The sequence below is a fragment of the Chrysochloris asiatica genome, unplaced genomic scaffold (genome assembly GCF_000296735.1).
Source record: "Chrysochloris asiatica unplaced genomic scaffold, ChrAsi1.0 scaffold00157, whole genome shotgun sequence".
In the NCBI taxonomy this organism is placed as follows: domain Eukaryota; kingdom Metazoa; phylum Chordata; class Mammalia; order Afrosoricida; family Chrysochloridae; genus Chrysochloris; species Chrysochloris asiatica.
Window position 1 is genome coordinate 643,921 of NW_006408675.1, and position 19,536 is coordinate 663,456.

General features: G+C 41.7%; 1 protein-coding gene across 1 annotated transcript in view; it reads right to left on the reverse strand.

Moving 5' to 3' along the window:
* The window catches only part of BDP1 (B double prime 1, subunit of RNA polymerase III transcription initiation factor IIIB), a 148,939-nt gene extending 139,200 nt beyond the window's left edge, over positions 1 to 9,739 (reverse strand). The window contains exons 1-2 of the mRNA XM_006870989.1: positions 9,528 to 9,739; positions 1,255 to 1,531 (exon numbers count right to left, since the gene is read on the reverse strand). Coding sequence (XP_006871051.1) covers positions 1,255 to 1,531; positions 9,528 to 9,739 — 489 coding nt within the window. The remainder of the gene's footprint in view (positions 1 to 1,254; positions 1,532 to 9,527) is intronic.
* Between the last annotated feature and the right edge of the window lie 9,797 nt (positions 9,740 to 19,536).

Genomic DNA, 19,536 nt, shown 5'->3' on the forward strand with positions numbered 1-19,536 from the left:
CTTGTGATACAATAGTGAATAATTGTTATCAGGACTGATTGTGAGGGTCGGAAATGTAAAGGTAGACAGACGTTTTATAGCAAGGAGGGGCGTGATTAACTTTTCAGTCAAGGAGCAGAGGTCCCTAGGACCATCAAGGGAGAAGAGTAGAGAGTGGGACCCTACCCAGAGAAGCAGTGATGCCTGAAATGGAGCCAGAGATGATGACGTGGAACGATGGAGCAGCTGGAGACTTTAGATCCAGAGAGGGAGAGAGACTGTGTGCTGAAGACCTGGGGTGTACGGGGGAAGGATTACAGGGTATACCCTTTGGTTGGCTGATGATGCATGGAGGGGATTATAATAACCATGGCAATGAGATGATATATGATAGAATGAATGTAAAACTAATATTCTCCCATGTAAACTATCACATAATTCACAATAAAACATTTAAGAAAAAAAAAAAAAAAGTTACCCAAAGATATAAATACTATTAGCAGTTTTTATAGATAAGGAAGCAGACAGAGAAGTTAAACTGGCTAAGGTCACATAGCCATTAAGGAATGAGGGTAAGATTAAAACCTTAAGTATTTAACTCCAGAGCCAAAACTGATGCACTATTGATACTTTGCTCTTCCTGTAAAAAAATGAATTGTCACATCGATCTTCAAGATTAAAAAGAACATGATATGCACACTCATATTTCCCCCACTTATAATGCTCCATACTACCAACTTAAAAAATATTACCTATTAATTTTGTAAAACTATACTTATCTTAATTCTAATAAATAATGCACTAGACTGAAAGGCCAGTTTGAACCACAAGGTTGGTGGTTCAAACTGACCAACTGCTCCTTGGAAACCCTATAAAGGGTCGCTATGAGTCAGAACCAACTCAATGGCACTAAAAACAACATTTATGTCACTTAAAAAATAGTTTGTGAATAAGCTCATGGTACTTATAAGTCATTCTGTTAACAATAGTATCATAAGGGCAACCTACATGCCCATCAACATTAGAATGGTTAAACTATGGTACATATACACAATAAAATGCTGCTACTCAGTATGCATAAGGATAACCTGCGAAACACCTCATAACATGGATAAACCTGGAGGACCATTATGCTGAGTGAAATTCGTCAATCACAAAAGGACAAATATTGTATGAGACTACTATCATATAGTCAAGAAAAGGTTTTAACATAAAAAGAAACATTCTTTATATGATTACCAGGTAATAGTTAAAAGTCTGAGATTACATCCTTACCTTCTCTTTTCTTAATTCTTCTTTTAACATTTCCCTCAGTTTCTGGGCTTTATATATTCGGTATCTGTCTGAGCATGGCTGTTTTTCTTTTGTTGGAATAGAAAATAGTTGTGGAACTTCTTGATTAACAGGAGATGAAGGAGGAGGTTGTGAAGGAACACCAACAGTAGGTTTATCCAGACCAGAAGTACTTGATATTCGCTTTCTTCTCTGTGAAACTGTAGGGGAAGATTTACTGGATTCTTCAGCATGGTTTTCACCTCTGGTCTTTTCATCACTGTTGAAATTTAAAAAGACACCATGAATCTCTTTTTACATATTCTAGTTTTAAGACCTGTCTGGTGAAAATTCAAAATGGGAAAGTCAAACTTGTTAAAAAATCCATGTCTCAAGATTTAAATGTATTGTAAGAGAAGTTGCAATAAAAATCTTTTAACAGATACATAAATTATAATGAAAAATGCAAATCTTTTTCAAATTTCAAGTCCGTAAGCACACTCACACACAATTTTATGATTGATTCCCTATAAAACAAAAAAACCGAAGCTATAGAATAAAGCTTAATTAGCTGAATCTGAATTATTAGACAACTGAAGAGTTTTTCTATGTAAAATTTATAATTCATCCTTCTGGTAGTTAAGTGCCCAGTCAGTTCTAACTCATAGCAATCCTATATAGTTTCCAAGGAGTGGCTGGTGAATCACTGACCCTGAAGTTAACAATCCAATGCTTATACTACTGCATCACACCAGGACTCCATAATTCATCCTGACATTTTATGGTGGTAGTTGGTAGCTATATTCTGTGGAGTCAGTTCTGACTCATAGCAACCCTGTATAGGGTTTCTGAGGTTGTAAAACTTTATAGGAGCAGAAAGGCTCATCTTTTCTCCCGCAGAGCAGCTGGTAGATTCAAACTGCTGATCCTGTGGTTAGCAGTCCAATTATCAGAGCTCCTTTGGCATTCCCTAAATCAGTCTAAATTACAAGTATTTTAGTTCAATTATCGACCTAAGTTATTTGCAACTTCAAACACCTGAAATATTTGTATTAGAGTATCTGAAAAACATACATTTAACTATATTAACTAAACCAAATTTTGAGACATCAATCATTTCCCTTTTGTCAGGCATGATTCTACTTATAAAGACATGACAATAAATTCTTTCTTGGAAGTTTTCACATCAAGTATCAATCCTATTCCCTCTGCATACAGGGTTGAAAGGGAAGGGCAACTTAGACATTGGTTAGCTAAAATGGGGGGTGGGCGCCTATAAAGGCACGAAGTGATTGGCTTACAAGTTTTCAAGAGAGAGTTTAGTTTCATAGTGTGGGGGGGGGGGAGAGGGGGGATTGAATCCCCACTGAATAGTGTTCATCTTGTCTAAAAGACATGGGGACAGGATTGTCAAAAGACTGAACAGTTTTCATCTTGTCTAAAAGACATGGGGACAGGATTCTTTTGATTCAATAGTAAGTAATTGTTATCATCACTAATTGCAATTGTCACAACTGTAAAAGGAGAAGTTTTGTAACAAAAAGGGGCGAGTAATCTACAGTCCAGGTACAGAGGACCCTAGGGCCATCAAGGGAGAGGAGCACAAGCAGAATGCAGGACCCCCCTATCCAGAGAAGCAGCGACACCAGAGATGGAGACAGAGATGAGGAAATGGAGAGACAGAGCAGCTTAGGACTCTAGATCCATAGAAAGAGAAAGGGCTGTGTGCTGGTGGCCAGAAGGCAGGCTTGCAGAATGTGCCCTTTGGTTGTTTAAATGATTATATATTCCTGAGTGTTTTTGTGTACATTTCTCCATTCCCCCTCAAAAAGAAAAAAAAAAAATCACCAGAGGGAATAGAAGCAAATACTGTTGAATGATGATACAAGGAGGAGACTGTAATCATTGCAATGAAGCGACAAATAAATTCTTCCCTAGGAGAAAAGTACTTAATTACTACAAGTTACATATTTGACATGGTTCAGATTGGATACTGTATTTCAGAATGAGCTTCAAAGCAAACTAGGTCAATAAAAAAGAAGGTATAAATCAAGAATTAAAAACAGATTTTGAACAAAAAATGTGATCAATGTTTGCCTTTGAACATTTCTTGCTGAATATTATGTAGCCGACTGGCTTAATTGTGACTTGAAATGTATCTGATGAACAAACTTTGTTCACATTTCCTTCTCAAACCTCTTTGTTACAAGCCTATGGCAGAAAATGGGTACATTCCTGCAAGTATTATTGTAACAAAACATTGTAACTCTGGTAAATGTTCTTGTGATTGTTAACATTGTACAAATTCTATCTTTTGTCTTTTTTACAACCATCTTAATTTTTTAAGCCATTTTGTGTTCTAGTTGTAGAATAATAGTTACAACATCTTCAGGAGGATTTTGCAAAGTTGATTGTTAAGTGCCATCAAGTCACTTCCAACTTACAGTGTACCTGTGTAATTTCTGAAAAGCAGCTGGTGGGTTTGAACTGCTGACCTTGTGGTTCCAAGTGTTTTTTGATCCTACAGCACCACACTGCTCATTGTGGTCAGATCATTTTGACAACAAGGGGAATGAGAAAATAGGTGGTAGACGGCTGTTAATCACAATTTGTATGGCCTAAATGTAGCTGGTTTTTAAATTTCAAGAAATATTTGCCATTTCTCTCTCTTACTCACCCTTCTCTTTAAAGGGTAAAATATTAATATTTAGAATGGCAAAGAGTAATTACTGTAATAAATCTAATGATGTAAGTTCTTTAATAAAACAAAAACCATAAAACACCCTAGAAAGCATTGGGAGAAAACATATCTGGTTTTCTTTACTTCATCCTAGCTGTGTTATGTTGGTGGAAATGGTTATTTCATTCTTTAATAGCTGTTTTGTTTTATCCTTTTTTCTGAAGTACCTTTAATTTCTTTAGTATCCACTGTGTGGTGCTCTGCCATTTCTGAAGTACTTGTTGTTGTTGTTGTTAACTACCGTGGAGTCAGTTCCGACTCATAGTGACCCTGTACAGGGTTTCCGAGGCTGTAAATCTTTACGGAAGCAGAAAGCCTCATCTTTCTCCCACGGAACAGCTGGTAGTTTCAAACTGCTGACCTTGCGGTTCGTAGTCCGATTCGAAACCACTACGTTACCAGAGCTCCTTGAAGTACTTGTTAGTTACTAGTATTTATTTGTACTAGGAGTATGATTTACTGTTTAGTATGTATGGTGGCGGCTGGTGGTTATGTGCCCTGGAGTCGGTTCCAACTCATTGCGACCCTGTTACAGGGTTTCCGAGGCTGTAAATCTTTATGGGAGGAGAAAGCCTCATCTTTCTTCCACGGAACAGCTGGTAGTTTCAAACTGCTGACCTTAAGGTTCGCAGCCCGATTCTTAACCACTACGCTATCAGAGTGATCTCCAAAGACTTCCTTTAGAAAATGACCCTTTGCCCCCTTAATTTTAACTTTCCTTACTGTTTTACTAAATATGAAGTATACTTTAACAGTTCTGGTACTCACATGGTTGGGGGGAGTGGGGAGAACAAAAGTAAAATGAATTTGTCATTACTCCAGAAAGTTTGTTTTAAATTTTAATCAAATTTTTAAATTTAAATCAAATGTGCCTTGTTTTTTAAATTGAGATTTGAAACAATGACAGGATTGTCATTTTAATGTTTATCACTGGAAATCTGCTTAATTGTAAACAGCTTACTGCTCATTTGGAAAAATAAACCAGTGAAGAATTTAAAGAAAAGTAAGAATTAAAAGCAGAGACCCGATGATTTGTGTTGCCATAAGATAACCTCAGGTGTCCTGGTGTGGTACTATGGGTTAATGCAACAGACTGCAAAGCCATTTGACCTGCAAGATTGGTGGTTCAAGCTCACCAACTACTCCTAGGAAACCCTATACAGGGTCGATATGGATCAGAACCGACTCGACAGCACTTCATAACAACAAGAAACAAGATAACCTCAAGGTTGGTTTGAACCACATGGTTGGCAGTTCAAACTCACCAGTTGGTCCCTGAAAACCCTATACAGTGTAGCTGTAAGTCGGCACTTAACTTTCTCACTTTAAATTTTTTATCTCAGCCCTTTTAAAATACACATTTCTCACAATGAGGTTGAATGAATATGTTGTTGTTGAGTCGGTTTTAAATGCATCTTCTTCCCTGGTGGCACTTTGGGTTAGGCATTGGACTGCTAACCACAAGGTTCACAGTTCAAAGCCATTCTTAGGAAGAAAGATGAGGATGTCTGCTTCCATAAAGATTTATATTCCTAGAAACACTTGTTTTATTCATTGTCTAGTTTTCACATGTGTATGTTGTTGTTTTTGTTGCTGCTAAATGTCAAGTCAGTTCTGACTCATAACCCTGTAAGGAGCTCTGGTAGCACAGTGGTTAAGAATCAGGCTGTGAACCGCAAGGTCCAGCAGTTCGAAACTACCAGCTGTTCTGCAGGAGGAAGATGAGGCTTTCTGCTCCCGAAAAGATTTACAGCCTCGGAAACCCTGTTCAGGGTCGCTATAGGTCGGAACTGACTTGACGGCACTTAACAACAATAGGGTTTCTGAGGCTACATATCTTTGCAGGAGCAGAAAGCAATTGAAAATACTATGGCTTCGGTTAGGGGCATGTTAACCTTCAAAGTGACATTCTGCTTTTCTTCTTCTTCTTCTTTTTAACACTTTAACGAGGTCTTTTGCAGATTTGCCCAATCATTTGATTTCTTGGCTGCTGCTTCCATCAGCATTGATTGGGAATTCAAACAAAATGAAACCCTTCCAAATCTAGTTATTTTCTCCATTTATCATGATGTCATTTATTGGTCCAGTTGCGAGGCTCTCTTGAACTGAAGGCTGTAATCTTTGATCTCCATAAGTTAGTGCTTTAAATCCTCTTCAATTTTCAATAAGCAAGGTTGTGTCATCTGCACATTGCACATTAATGAGTATTCCTCAAATCCTGATGGCCCATTTTCCTTTACAGAGTTCAACTTCTCAGATTATTTGTTCAGTATACAGATTGAAAAACTATGGTGAAAGCATACAACCCTGACGCATACCTTTCCTGATTTTAAACTACACAGTATCCTTGTGTCATTAGAAAGATTGCCTCTTGGTTTACATACAGGTTCCACATGAGCACATTTAAGTGTTCTATAATTCCCATTCTTCACAATGTTAGGCACAACTTGTTATAATTCACATAGTTGAATGCTTCTGCATAGTCAGTAAAACAAGAGTAAATGTCTTTCTGGTATTCTCTACTTTCAGCCAAGATCCACCTGACATCAGCAAGGATATCTTTCATTCCAGTGAATCCAGTCTGAATTTCTGGCAACATCTTGTTGATGTACTGCTGTGATTGTTTTCAAATTATCCTAGGAAAACTTATACTTGCGTGTCACATTAATGATACCAAACTTACTGCCATCAACCCTACTTTGACTCATAGTAGCCCTATAGGACAGAATACACCTGCTCCCTAGGGTTTCAGAGACTGTACATTTTTACAGAAGCAGACAGCCTTATTCTTCTCCCTTAAGGTAGCTGGTAGGTTCAAACTGCTGACCTTGAGGTTAGCAGTTCACTATGCCACCAGGACTCCTTGATATTAATGATATTATTCAATAATTTCCACATCCTGTTGGATCATATATATATGAAATAGGATTAAGTAAAGATCACTTCCAGTCAGTTGGCCAGGTAAATGTCTTCCAGGGAGGGGGCCTACCAGCCCCAGATGGAACCCAAGCAAGTGCTCAAGTCGAAGTGGAGACTCTGAGCCGCTGCCCGCCCTGTGCACTCTGCCAACACATTCCAGAATGTTGGAGGCAGGTGCCATGGGAGTCCAAGGCCCAGTGGTTACAGAAGCATCTGTTGGGAACGAGCCTTGGGCAAGGCTAACACCCACTCCTCCCTTGCTGCGCATGGTCTCATGAGCTCAACACACCAGGGTTGGCTCAAGTAATGACTTACAACTGTGGAGGTTGTACATAGTCAGACATTCCTACTCCAAATGCTGTCTAATTAACAGAATCTCTGTAAACTTTATTAATTTATTTGTATGAGGAGCCCTGGTTGTGCAGTGGTTCATCACACTATGCTACTAACCAAAAGATGGGTGGGTAGAACCCACCAGCCTCTCTGAAGAAGAAAGATATAGTACTCAGTTTCCATAAAAATTGCAGCCTTGGAAATCCAGTTCTACTTTGTCATAGAGGATCATTACAGCAATGGGTTTAGTATTTGAATTCTACTTCAATAATAAAAATTTTAAAAATTGAAACAAATTTATGTAAAAAAAAAAAAAAAGGTAATTATTTAAGCACCACTAAGCTATAGTTCTGGTGTGGAGCTATGGGTTAATGTGCCAGACTGCAAAGCCGTTTGTACTGCAAATTCAGCAGTTCAAGCTCACCAGCTGCTCCCCGAAAACCCTACAGAGGGTCACTATGGTTCGGAACAGACTTGACAGCACTAAACAAAGCCGTAGTCCTGGTGTAGTATCGTGTATTAATGCGCTGGACTGCAAAGTCAGTTTGAACTGCAGTTCAGTGATTCAAGCTCACCAGCCGCTCCTTGGAAACCCTACACAGGGTCTCCATAGGTCGGAACCAACTCAACGGCACTTAACAACAACAACAAGCTATCAATGAAATAAGCACTCTAGATTCAGCGCCAGTTCAAGTCAACAACAACAAAAAAAAACTGAGCCAAAAAGAAAGGAAAAAAAAATACTCACCTTCCTGTCATAGCATAAGCAGAATTTGTACCTGTCACTGACCTGGTGTGGCGCAGTGGGATAAAGCACAGGACCTCAAGGTCGCTTTGAAGCACAAGGCTGGTGGTTCAAACTCACGAACCACTACTTGGAAACCCTATCACTTAATAGGATTGGTTGTTCACTGGTTTGCTCAAATGTATAATACAGAAACAAAGTCCAAGTTAGCCTAATGTATCTTTAATTACTTTGCTCCATTATCTGAGTGGCGCTGTGGATTAATGCGCAGGACTAAAGGGTCGGTTTGAATCGCAAGGTCCGCGGATCAAGGTCACCAGCTATTATGTGTCAAGCCGACTCCATGGTACTTAATAACAACAAATCATCTTAAGAAAGACAAAAGGAAAAACTTCTTTGAATTGCTACTCTGCCATGTTCTCTGCAAGGCTGCAGTAACCCTCCAAAGTGGGTATATCTGGCGCTGTAGAATCAGGACTGGACTGCGAACCACAAGGTCGGCAGTTCAAACCCACCAGCGGCTCAACAGAAACTCTATACAGTCGCTATGAGTCATAACCGACTCGATCGCACTTAACAAAAACAGAGGAATAAATCCTGCATAGGAAAAGTCTATTCCACTGCTAAAACAGCTGAAGAGTCCTAAATACATATGTGTGGTGGTGGTGGTGGTAAGTGTCGTCGAGTCGATTCCAACCCATAGCGACCCTGCACAGTTTCCAAGGAGCAGCTAGTGAGCTTGAACCGCCAACCTTGCAGTTCAAACGGCTATGTAGTCTGATGCATTAACCCACAGCGCCGCACCAGGACTCCACACATGTGGTACAAAACACCAAATTTATGCTGTTCTGTTCAGAAAACATGGCCACCATACTTAAAGAGGCACATTCAAATAGCTGAAACCAAAGCAAGTAACCAGGCCTACTTTCTTCTGACATAAACCAGCAGAAGCAAAGACGCACTGGCTTTCTCCCTTTCAAAATAAATGAGTATTTTAAAAGTTAAAAAAATAAAACTACTTTCCTCCCAAAGTACTCAAGAATCACGAAAGCTATTGTAACCTGAATCTCCAATGAACAGTAGCACCACGTGTGGTGGTGGTTATGTGCCGTGGAGTTGGTTCCGACCCATAGCGACCCTGTACAGGATTTCCGAGGCTGTGAATCTTTACAGGAGCAGAACGCCTCATCTTTCTCCCGCGGAACAGCTGATAGTTTCGAATTGCTGACCTTGCAGTTCGCAGCCCAATTCGTAACCACTACGCTACCAGAGCTCCACGTGTAGATATCCTTAACTCTAAGGCTGCTATTCCTGGATTCCCCATCATCGCTAGAATCTAAAGGTCCTAACAAAATCCATATTGGACACATCCTCTGGACAGGAGCGAACTGCAGGTTCGCGTGGCTTCGTCGTGCCTAAAATGAATGGATTATTGCAAGCAAGGGCGTACTCCCATGGTAAAGTTAATCTGCTCAGCTTCCATGTGACAGTGCCGGAGGGGCGGGGCAGATCAAATTGCTCACCTATGCAAGCTCTTACCTGCTCCTGGGAGCCTTTTTTTGGGGTTCCGCTCCCCCAAAATCCACCACTGGCGCATCTGTGGGCTCCGCTGGCTTCGGAACAGAGACAGCTGCAGGTTCCGGCGGCTTGGGAGTCTCCTTTCCACGCTGTGGGGTGGAAGTGGTGGACCCCCTGGCGCCTATACCAGGCCTGACGTTCGGCTTCACGCTAAGGCGTGCCCTGCGGAACATGGCGGAGCCAGGGGGCCCGGGGAAGCGGCCCCACGGCCGCTCTGAACCCCGAGCCCCGGCCGCTGCCCGTAATAGGGGTTAAGAACGACGCCTTTCTCACAAAGGTACACCACCAACCTAGCAGATAGCTACCGTAGCTTCACACCCCCACCGCCTCCTCCTTCCTCCTGCCACCGCCTCTTCTTCATGACCCTGCTACAGTAATAGCCAAGTTTCCCTCTCTACCCAGCTCCGTGACCTCAGAGGGCGCCGGAACTGACAGCATCATCAGTCAGCGCCGCAACCCTAGCGGGATGACGTCAGACGCACAGCGCCCCTAGGTAGCTGCAAAGGAATGCATGGAATAAGTAATTTACAAACCGGAAACTGAGACTGAAACTAGGCTTCATTTTTGTGACACGCTGTTAGCTCCACATATTGACTCATGGCGACCCTTGTTGTTAAGTGCTGTCGAGTCGGTTTCGACCCATAGCTAACCTATATAGGATTTCCTAGGAGCAGCTGGTGAGCTTGAACCACAGACCTTGCCATTCAAACCAACTTTGCAGTCCAGCTCATTAACCCACAGCGCCACACCAGGACTCCCATGGTGACCCTGTAGTTGTTAGATGCCATCGAGTCGGTACCCACTCATAGCGACCCTATGTACAACAGAACGAAACACTGCCCGGTCCTGGGTCAATCTCACAATTGTTGCCACGATTCAACCCATTGATCCTGCCACTTGGCCAATCCATCTCGTTAGGGGTCTCCCTCATTTTCTCTGACCCTCCACCTTACCAAACATGAGATCCTCTTCCAGAGACTGGTCCCTTCTGACTATATGTGCGAAATATGAGAGACAAAGTTTGGTCATCGTGGCCTCCAAAGAGCACTTTGGCAGCACTTCTTCCAACACAGATCTGTTAGGTTGTTTTGGCAGCCCTGTGGTAGCGTTGATGTTTCGAATCCGGCTGCTAACCTCAAAGTCAGCAGTTCGAAACTACCAGCCGTTCTGCGGGAGAAAGATGAGTCTCTCTGCTTCGGAAAAGGTTTGTTGTTGTTGTTGTTGTTGTCAAGTGCCATCGAGTCGGAACCGACTCATAGTGACCCCATGCACAGCAGAACGAAACAATGTCCAATCCTGGGCCAACCTCAATACCGCTGCCACACTTGATGCCATCAATGATGCCACCTGGCTGATCCATTTCGTTGGGGGTCTTCCTCATTTTCTCTGACCCTCCATCTTACCCAGCATGATATCCTCCTCCAGCGATTGTTCCCTCCTGAAAATATGTCCAAAGTATGAGAGACGAAGTTTAGCTATCCTGGCCTCCAAGGAGCACTCTGGCTGCACTTCTTCCAAAAAAGATCTATTGGTTCTTTTGGCTGTCCATGGCACTTTTAATATTCTCCTCCAACACCACAACTCAAAATACCATGGCTTGGGTCAGGCGCACCTTAGTCCTCAAGCTGACATCTCTGCTCTTCAACACTTTGAAAAGTTCCTGTGCAGCAGATTTGCCCAAAGCAATACGTCTGATCTCTTGACTACTGCTTCCATGAGTGTTGATAGTTGATCCAAAAAGAATGAAGTCCTTGACAACTTCAATCTTTTCTCCGTTGATAAGAATGTTGTTTATTGGTCCAGTGGTGAGGATTTTTGTTTTCCTGACATTGAGATGCAACCCATACCGAAGGCTGTGCTCTTTGATCTTCATCAGTAAATGTTTCAAGTCCTCTTCACTTTCAGCAAGCAAGGTTGTATCATCTGCATATCGCAGGTTGTTAGGTTGTTAGGTGGTAAAGGTTTACAGCCTCAAAATCCTGTGCAGGGTCACTATGAATCCAAACCAACTCCATGGTACTTAACAACTACAATAACAATACATAAGTAAAGGAGCTCTGGTAGCGTAGTGGTTACGAATCGGGCTGCTAACCTCAAAGACAGCAGTTCAAACTACCAGCCGTTCTGCGGGAGAAAGATGAAGCTTTCTGCTCTGGTAAAGGTTTACAGCCTCAGAAACCCACCGACTCCACAGCACATAACAACAACAACATACACAAGTAAGGAGTCCTGGTGTGGTGCTGTTGGTTAATGCACTGGACTGCAAAGTCAGTTTGAACTGCAAAGTCGGTGGTTTAAGCTCACCAGCCGCCCCTTGGAAACCCTATACAGGGTCGCTCTGGGTCGGGACTGACTTAACGGCACTTAACAACAACAACAATACACAAGTAAATGAACAAATGCCTGGTCCTAGACCCTGTCGACGATTAGATGAGAATCAGAATTTCTGTGATCCACAGGATTTTCATTGGCTGATTTTCAAAGTAGGTCTTCAGTCATTTCTTCCTAGCCAGTCTCATCTAGAAACCCTGCTAAAACCAGTTCAGCATCATAGTAACAGGCAAGCCTCCAATGACAGACAAGTAATTGATTCATACGAGAGACATGGGGTTGGAATGAAGCCTAGTCTTGGCATGTTGTTGGTGTTGTTAGGGGTGATCCAGTCAGTTATGACTCATAGCCATGAAACATAGCTCAGACCTGTGCCATTCTCACAATTGTTTCTTGGAACTCATTGTTCAGCCACTGTGCCAATCCGTCTCACAGAGTTTTCCGCTTTTTCTCTGGCCACCTACCAATCATGGTGTCCAACACCATGGACTCATCTCTCCTAATAACATTTCCAAAGTACATGAGATGAAGTCTTATCCTCCATTCTACAGAGAATTCTGGCTGTACTTCATTGCAATGCATATTTGTTCTTCCGGAAGCCCATGGTATATTGAAACACCCAAAGGCATTAATTCTTCGGTCTTTCGTATTTATTGTCTAGCTTTCACATGCATATGGATGTTGTCAGGTGCCAATGAGTCATGACTCATAGCGACCCTATGTACAACAAAATGAAACACTGCCCAGTCCTGCTCCTTCATCAGTATTGTTAAGTGTGAGCCCATTATTAGAGCTACTGTGTCAATGCAATATGGGTCTTCTTCTTGGTGCTGTGGGTTAATGCAATGTTGGTTTGAACTTCAAGGTTGGCGATTCAAGCTCACCAGCCACTCCTCAGAAACCCTGTACAGGGTTGCTATGAGTCAGAACAGACTTGATGGCACTTAACAACAACTACTACTACCAAAAGTAGCCCTGGTTGCATAGTGGGTTATGAGATGGGCTGCTACCTACAAGGTCAGTAGTTTAAATCTACCAGCTGTTCCATAAGAGAAAGATGAGGCTTTCCACTCCCATTAAGATTTATTGCCTTAAAAACCCTGTATAGGCTCGCTCTGAGTCAGAACCGACTTGGTGGTACACAACCACCACCACCACCTACAACCAAGCATGACATCCTTTTCCAAGAACTGGTTGGTCCCTCCTGATAAAACATTCAAGGTACACGAGGCAACGTCTCACCATCCTTATACAGAGAGTGTTCTGGCTGTACTTCTTCCAAGACAGATTTATTCATTCTTCTGACAGCCCATAGTACTTTTCAATAATCATTGCCAACACCATAGTTTAAATGTATCCATTCTTTTCTGACCTTCTTATTCATTATCCAGCTTTCACTCACATATAAGGGAAGTGAAAATACCATGACTTGACTCAAGTGTACCTTAGACCTCAAAGTAACATCTTTGCTCTTCAACAAAGTAAAGAGGCCTTTTACAGGCTATTTGCCCAATACAATGTATCATTTGATTTCTTTGACTACTCTTCCATGAGTGATGATTATAGATCCAAGTAATATGAAATCCTTGAGAACATCAATCTTTTCTCCATGTATAATGATGTTGCTTATTGGTCCATTTGTAAGGATTTTTGTCTTATTTCGTTGAAGTAAAATCCATACTGAAGACTATATTCTTTGATCTTCATCAATAAATGCTTCATGTTTTCTTCACTTTCAACAATCAAAGTTGTGTCAGCTGCATAGCTCAAGTTTTAATAAGTCTTCCTCCAATCCTGATTCCACATATTTCTTCATATAGTCCAGCTTTTCAACTTATTCAGCATACAAATGAAATAAGTATGGTGAAAGGATACAACCCTAATACAGTCCTCTCCTGATTTTCAATCATGTAGTATCTCCTTGCTTAGTTTGAATGACTGCTTCTTGTCTATGTACAGGTTCCAGATGAGCACATTTAAGTGTTCTGGAATTCCCATTCTTTACAATATTATCCATAATTTGTTATGATTCACATAACAAAACACAGGTAACCACCTATCTGGTATTCTTTGCTTTCAGCATCTGATGTCAGCAATAATATTTGTGGTTCCATGAATATCCTTTTCTGAAACCAGCTTTAATTTTGGAAGTTCCATGTCCATGTACTGCTGCAACCATTTTTAAATTATCTTCAAGGTTTGACTTGCATGTGATATTAATGATATTGTTTGATAATCACCACATTTTATTGGATGACTTTTCTTTGTAATGGACACAATAAAAATGCCTTCCAGTCAGTTGGTCAGGTAGCATCTGCCTTCCAAATTTTTTAGCACAGACTAGTGAGCATTTCCAGGGTTGCATCCAACTGTTGAAATATCTAACTTTGTATTTCATCAGTGCCTGCAGGTTTGTTTTTCATCAATGCTTTCAGTGTAACTTGGACTTCTTCTGAAAATATCATTGATTTTTTAATCATATGCCATCATATGGTTGAGTGGGGAGCAGTTCTTTTTGGTGCAGTGGCTATGATTTTCTTCCATCTTTTGTTGATGTGTTATTGAATGTTTGGCCCATGGAATCCTTCCATATTGCAATACAAGGCTTGATTTTTGAAGTACATCAGAGAGTGCTATTGGAAGCCAGGATGACCATACTTCATCTCTCAGACTTTGGACGTATTACCAGGACCAGTCCCTGGAGAAGGACATCATGCTTGGTAAAGTGGAGGGTTAGCAAAAAAGAGGAAGACCCTCCCCCCAAAAAATTGGATTGGCACATGGCAGCAACGATGGGCTTAAGAGTACCAATGATTGTGAGGTTAGTGTAGGACTGGGAAGTGCTTCATTCTGTTGTGCACATGATTGCTATGAATCCGTATTGACTCCATGGCACCTAACAACAACATGACATGTAGTCCTGGTTTGGTGTTGTAGGATAAATACTGGACTGCTAACTGCAAGATTGGTAGTTGAAATCCACCAGCCACAGCTCACAAACCCTATACAGGATTGCTATGAATCAGAAACAATTCCACAGTGCATAACCACCATGATGACAGAGAGTAATTGGGAAACAGGATTATTTTAAATAGAGTGGCTAGCAAAGGCCTCTGTGATGAGAAAAAAAAATGGCAGAGGCCAGTTTGACTGTATAAGTATGAGCCAGTGATTGAACCTGCAATGCAAATCTTCTGACTCACAGAAACACAGAGGCCTAACTTCTTTCCTGAAAGAAGAGGACTCTAGGGGAGAACAAACAACATGGCAGATGAGGTAGAAGTGCTGTGAGGAGCTCTGTAAGCAACAACACAGAATACCGGACCAAGCAGTTTCAGGGGATGGTGCCAGAACTCTGAACCACATATAAAGGAATATTTAGAAGGTTGGAAGGCTTTCAGCTAGGGGCATTTGTAGCAGAAGCAAAAAATCCAGTACTTTCTAATTCAAGGCACTCAGCTGTTCCCGGAGCCACCATCTTGGGCGAGACCAAGCTGGGGAAGGATCAGTGCAGCCACGGACGCCTGACAGAACTGCGGAGATAAAGGTGTGGACATACTTTTTTTTGGTATCTGCTCATTGGTCTCTCCCTGTCTGTGCACCTCCATTTTGGTGACTAGAGGAAGTGCCTGAGCATGTACACCCCAACCCCACCCCTGGAAGGTTCTACTATGCATGCACACACAGATCTCCTCAAAATTTAAAATGACAATTTCCACTTAAAAGCAAACGGCAGTGCAAAATGGCCACAACTGGCCCTGAACTGTTTATCACGAGGAAAAAGCCCTGAATGGGGGTTGTGGAGTGGGACAGGGTGACTAAAAAGGAAACAGGCTGAAAATTAAATCATGAGTTACATCATAACGACCAAAAGTGGCATCTTGAAATTTCTCAGGGCAAAGAGTGAAAAGGGAAGCCCATCTCCTGATCACATCTACCTGGAGGCAATGAGAAAACATAAAAATACCAAAATACACACTCATCTAAGTATTAAGGGCACAGATAACTCATGAATATGCCCAAAAAACAGAAACAGATGACCATATCAGCACATGTCCAGAAACGAGATAAAGTGACTGAGGCAAATGAGCTGGAAGCAGACCTACACGCCACACTGGAAGATGGGGAGGCTTTGGAAATGCCTGAGAAGGAATTCAGAAAAATGATTATAAAATGTATCAAAACACTCTACCATGGAGTTGAGAACAATAAGGAAGAAGTCAGGAAAGTGCTACAGGAACAATCAAATAAGATAGATACAACATTGGAAACAATTCAAAACCAACAGAGAGAGGTCCAAACAATTAATAATATCAGAAATGTACAATACACTGAAAAGGCAAAGGAGTAGAATCAAAGAGATAGAAGCCATAACTAGTGAGCTAGAAGATAAATCTCTCAACACTACTAAGATAGAAGAGCAAGTACAGAAAAGGATTTAAAAAATCTGAACAAGGCCTAAGATTCATGTTGCACAACATGAAGAGGAATAACGTAGAAACAATAAAGTAATGCAAGCATTGATGATTTATAGAAGAAACATATATTACCAAGAGAATGTAATTCGGGGTCTGACAAGTGGAAATGATTTGTGTAAAGTTTAACTTTATCTTTTAATGGAAATAAGAAGAAGCAATTTATCACTTACGTGAGAGAAAAGGTGAAAGTCAGTTTGAACATCACATAAATACTTTTGTTAAAGTTGTCTAAACACCAAGCGAAGGAATGTTGTGATTAAGACTGTGTAATAATTCAAGGGAAGATTAAAGTATCAATTCATTACGTACTGTGTAGTTTTAAGTATAAGGAGCTCTGGTAGCGTAGTGATTACGAATCGGGCTGTGAACCTTAAGGTCAGCGGTTCAAAACTACCAGCCGCTCTGCGGGAGAAAGATGAGGTTTTCTACTCCCGTAAAGATTTACAGCCTCAGAAACCCTGTACAGGGTCGCTATGGGTCAGAACCGACTCAACGGTACTTAACAACAACAACAAGTTTTAAGTATAAAAATAAAGACTTGCTGAGCTGGGCCTGAGAGACAGCTCCATCAGCCAACTAAGCAGAGACTTCTCCCTTGCTCTCGCTGACTCTGCGTCTCCTCTCGTGTCCTGCAACCCCACGAGAGCTGGACTCCCACAGGTGGCCAGGAGGCAGACTTGCAAAATGTGCCCTTTGGAGGTGTAAATTATTATATATGCCTGTATGTTTCATTTTTAAAGCTAAAGTGAAGAGAGAGAAATACTATTAACTGATGGTACATTGTTGTTGTTGTTTTGTGCTGTGGAGTTGGTTCCGACTCATAGCGACCCTGTACAGGGTTTCTGAGGCTGTAAATCTTTACATGAGCATACAGTCTCATCTTTCTCCTGCGGAACAGCTGATAGTTTCAAACTGCTGACATTGAGGTTAGCAACCCGATTCGTTACCACTTCTCTACCAGAGCCCCTTTGATGGTACATGGAAGGGATTATAATAATTGTAATGAAACAAGGTGTATGATTTGTTGAATGTAAAACTGATGATCTGCCCTGTAAACTTTTACTCAATCCGCAATAAAAACCTTGGTGGTGATGTGCAGTAGAGTCGGATCTTACTCATAGCGACCCTGCACAGGGTTTCCGAGGCTGTAAATCTTTTCGGGAGCAGAAAGCCTTGTTTTTCTCCTGCGGAACAGCTGGTAGTTTCAAACTGCAGACCTTGAGGTTAGTAGCTTGATCTGTAACCACTATGCTACCAGAGCTCCTTATAAAAACCTTTTTTAAAAAACCTTAAATAAAAAACAAAACAAAACAAAATGTTTTAAAAAAAAGAAGAAGAGGATTCTACAAAAACTCTCTTGATGATCAGGTTCCTCTACTCTTGCACTGCAAAATCAACCACTACCCTCCTTTTGTTATAAAATATCTACCTTTACATTTCCAACACTCACAGTCAGTCCTGATAGCAAGTATTCACTATTTTACCATAAGAGTCTTATCTCCATCTCCTTTCACCAGCCCAGTCCAGACAGGTTGGAAACCACTCAGTGGAGATTCTGCCTTCCCCCATACCCTCTGGAACTAGGCTTCCTCTTGAAAGTTTGTAAACTAGTCACTTCTTGCCTTTGTAGTGCCCGCCCCCACACCCCCAATTTTGGGTAGCCAATATCTAAGTTGCCCATCCCTGTCAACCCTGTGTACGAGCGGGTGGGAATGATCCTTGTTGTAAAGATTTGTTCCCTCTTTTGAGCTACTACATCCATAACTATAGGTCAAGTTCATCAAATTGTAGTGGATTACTATTTTTTTCTCTCTTCTTTCTTCTTCTACTGGAGTTCTGATCATCCAGCCATTGAAGCCAGGTCAAGTGGGTACAATTTGAAAGTATGGGTGTTCTTGTGCATCTCCCCTCACTTCATATCAGCTAGATGATTCACTCTTCACTCTAGTCCTTTGTGGCTATGTCCCTGTCCCTGGGCCCAGAAGTCCCCAGGTCTTGCCAAACTACTGACCTACCAAGTCTCAACCCAGGTTGACAGGAGTCTATTGAACATGGTTGGACTTAGTTCACAACTTCATTGATGTTTTTCCCCCACTTCCACTTATCGGTGACCAATGTGATCACCAGCCAGACCACATGCCTGCTCGTGTATTCCCTTGAGTCTTAGTCTTGGAAGGGGGTTTGCCCTGAAGTGACCCAACCACTAGCCTTGATGGCTCCCAGGTAATCCCACAAGCTTTTTGTAGTCAGCTCTTGTGTCAAAATACACACAAATCCAAAAGTTTCTACAGGTACTATTTAGTGACACTGATTACATTCTTCAAGTCTGTCTGATCATTTTCATACTCCTTTTCTGAGTTGTTCCTCTCTGTAACAAATGTATAGCAGAGGTGTCATCTGGCCACCTGTAACTTCCCGAGGGGAAGAAGGAATCACCATCAGCATCCACCTAAAATTGATTCCTATGATGCAGAAGTCAGGGCAGACATACCTATACTCTCCAACCTTTTTCCCAATGCTGACACAAGCTGTCCGTCCCTCCCATAGCGCTCTCCTCTCTGCTGGGTTTGAAAATGCCTTGCAATAGCCACACAGAACTCACAGACAATACTGACAATTATGTGGTATATTGGAGTCCTGGTGTGGCTCTGTGGGATAAAGCACTGGACCACAAGGTTGTTAGAACCATAGGTGGGTAAATCACCAGTCACTCGCTGGAAACCCTATACAGGGCTGCTGTGTCTCAATGGCACTTATCATCAACAACAACAACAACGTGGTTTATTAGGGAAGTAACAGGTTGCTACTCAGAAGGCATGACTCATGATAAAATACAGTTGTTTGGTCAGGACAGCTTTTCGGTCATGCTCACAGACAGTCCACCAGCAAGCTCTGTCCTGCTCAGACTAGTGTTATTAATTTACTGGGATCCACTAATAAGTGCACAAAGGCATCTCACTCCACCAGTAAGCCTCGGCCCAAAGGTGCTGAGATCTCTAGCTCCATGGGTCCAGAAGCCGAGGTCCACTGATCAGCCTCCTTTCCGAAGGTGCTCAGCTTTCTTACTTTAGCCAGGAAGCCTACTGAGCCATCTCATGCTGGTCTCTTGGTTCTACTGCTTCTGCTGCCACTATTTCTCTGTTATTGCTTCTCTCCATCCT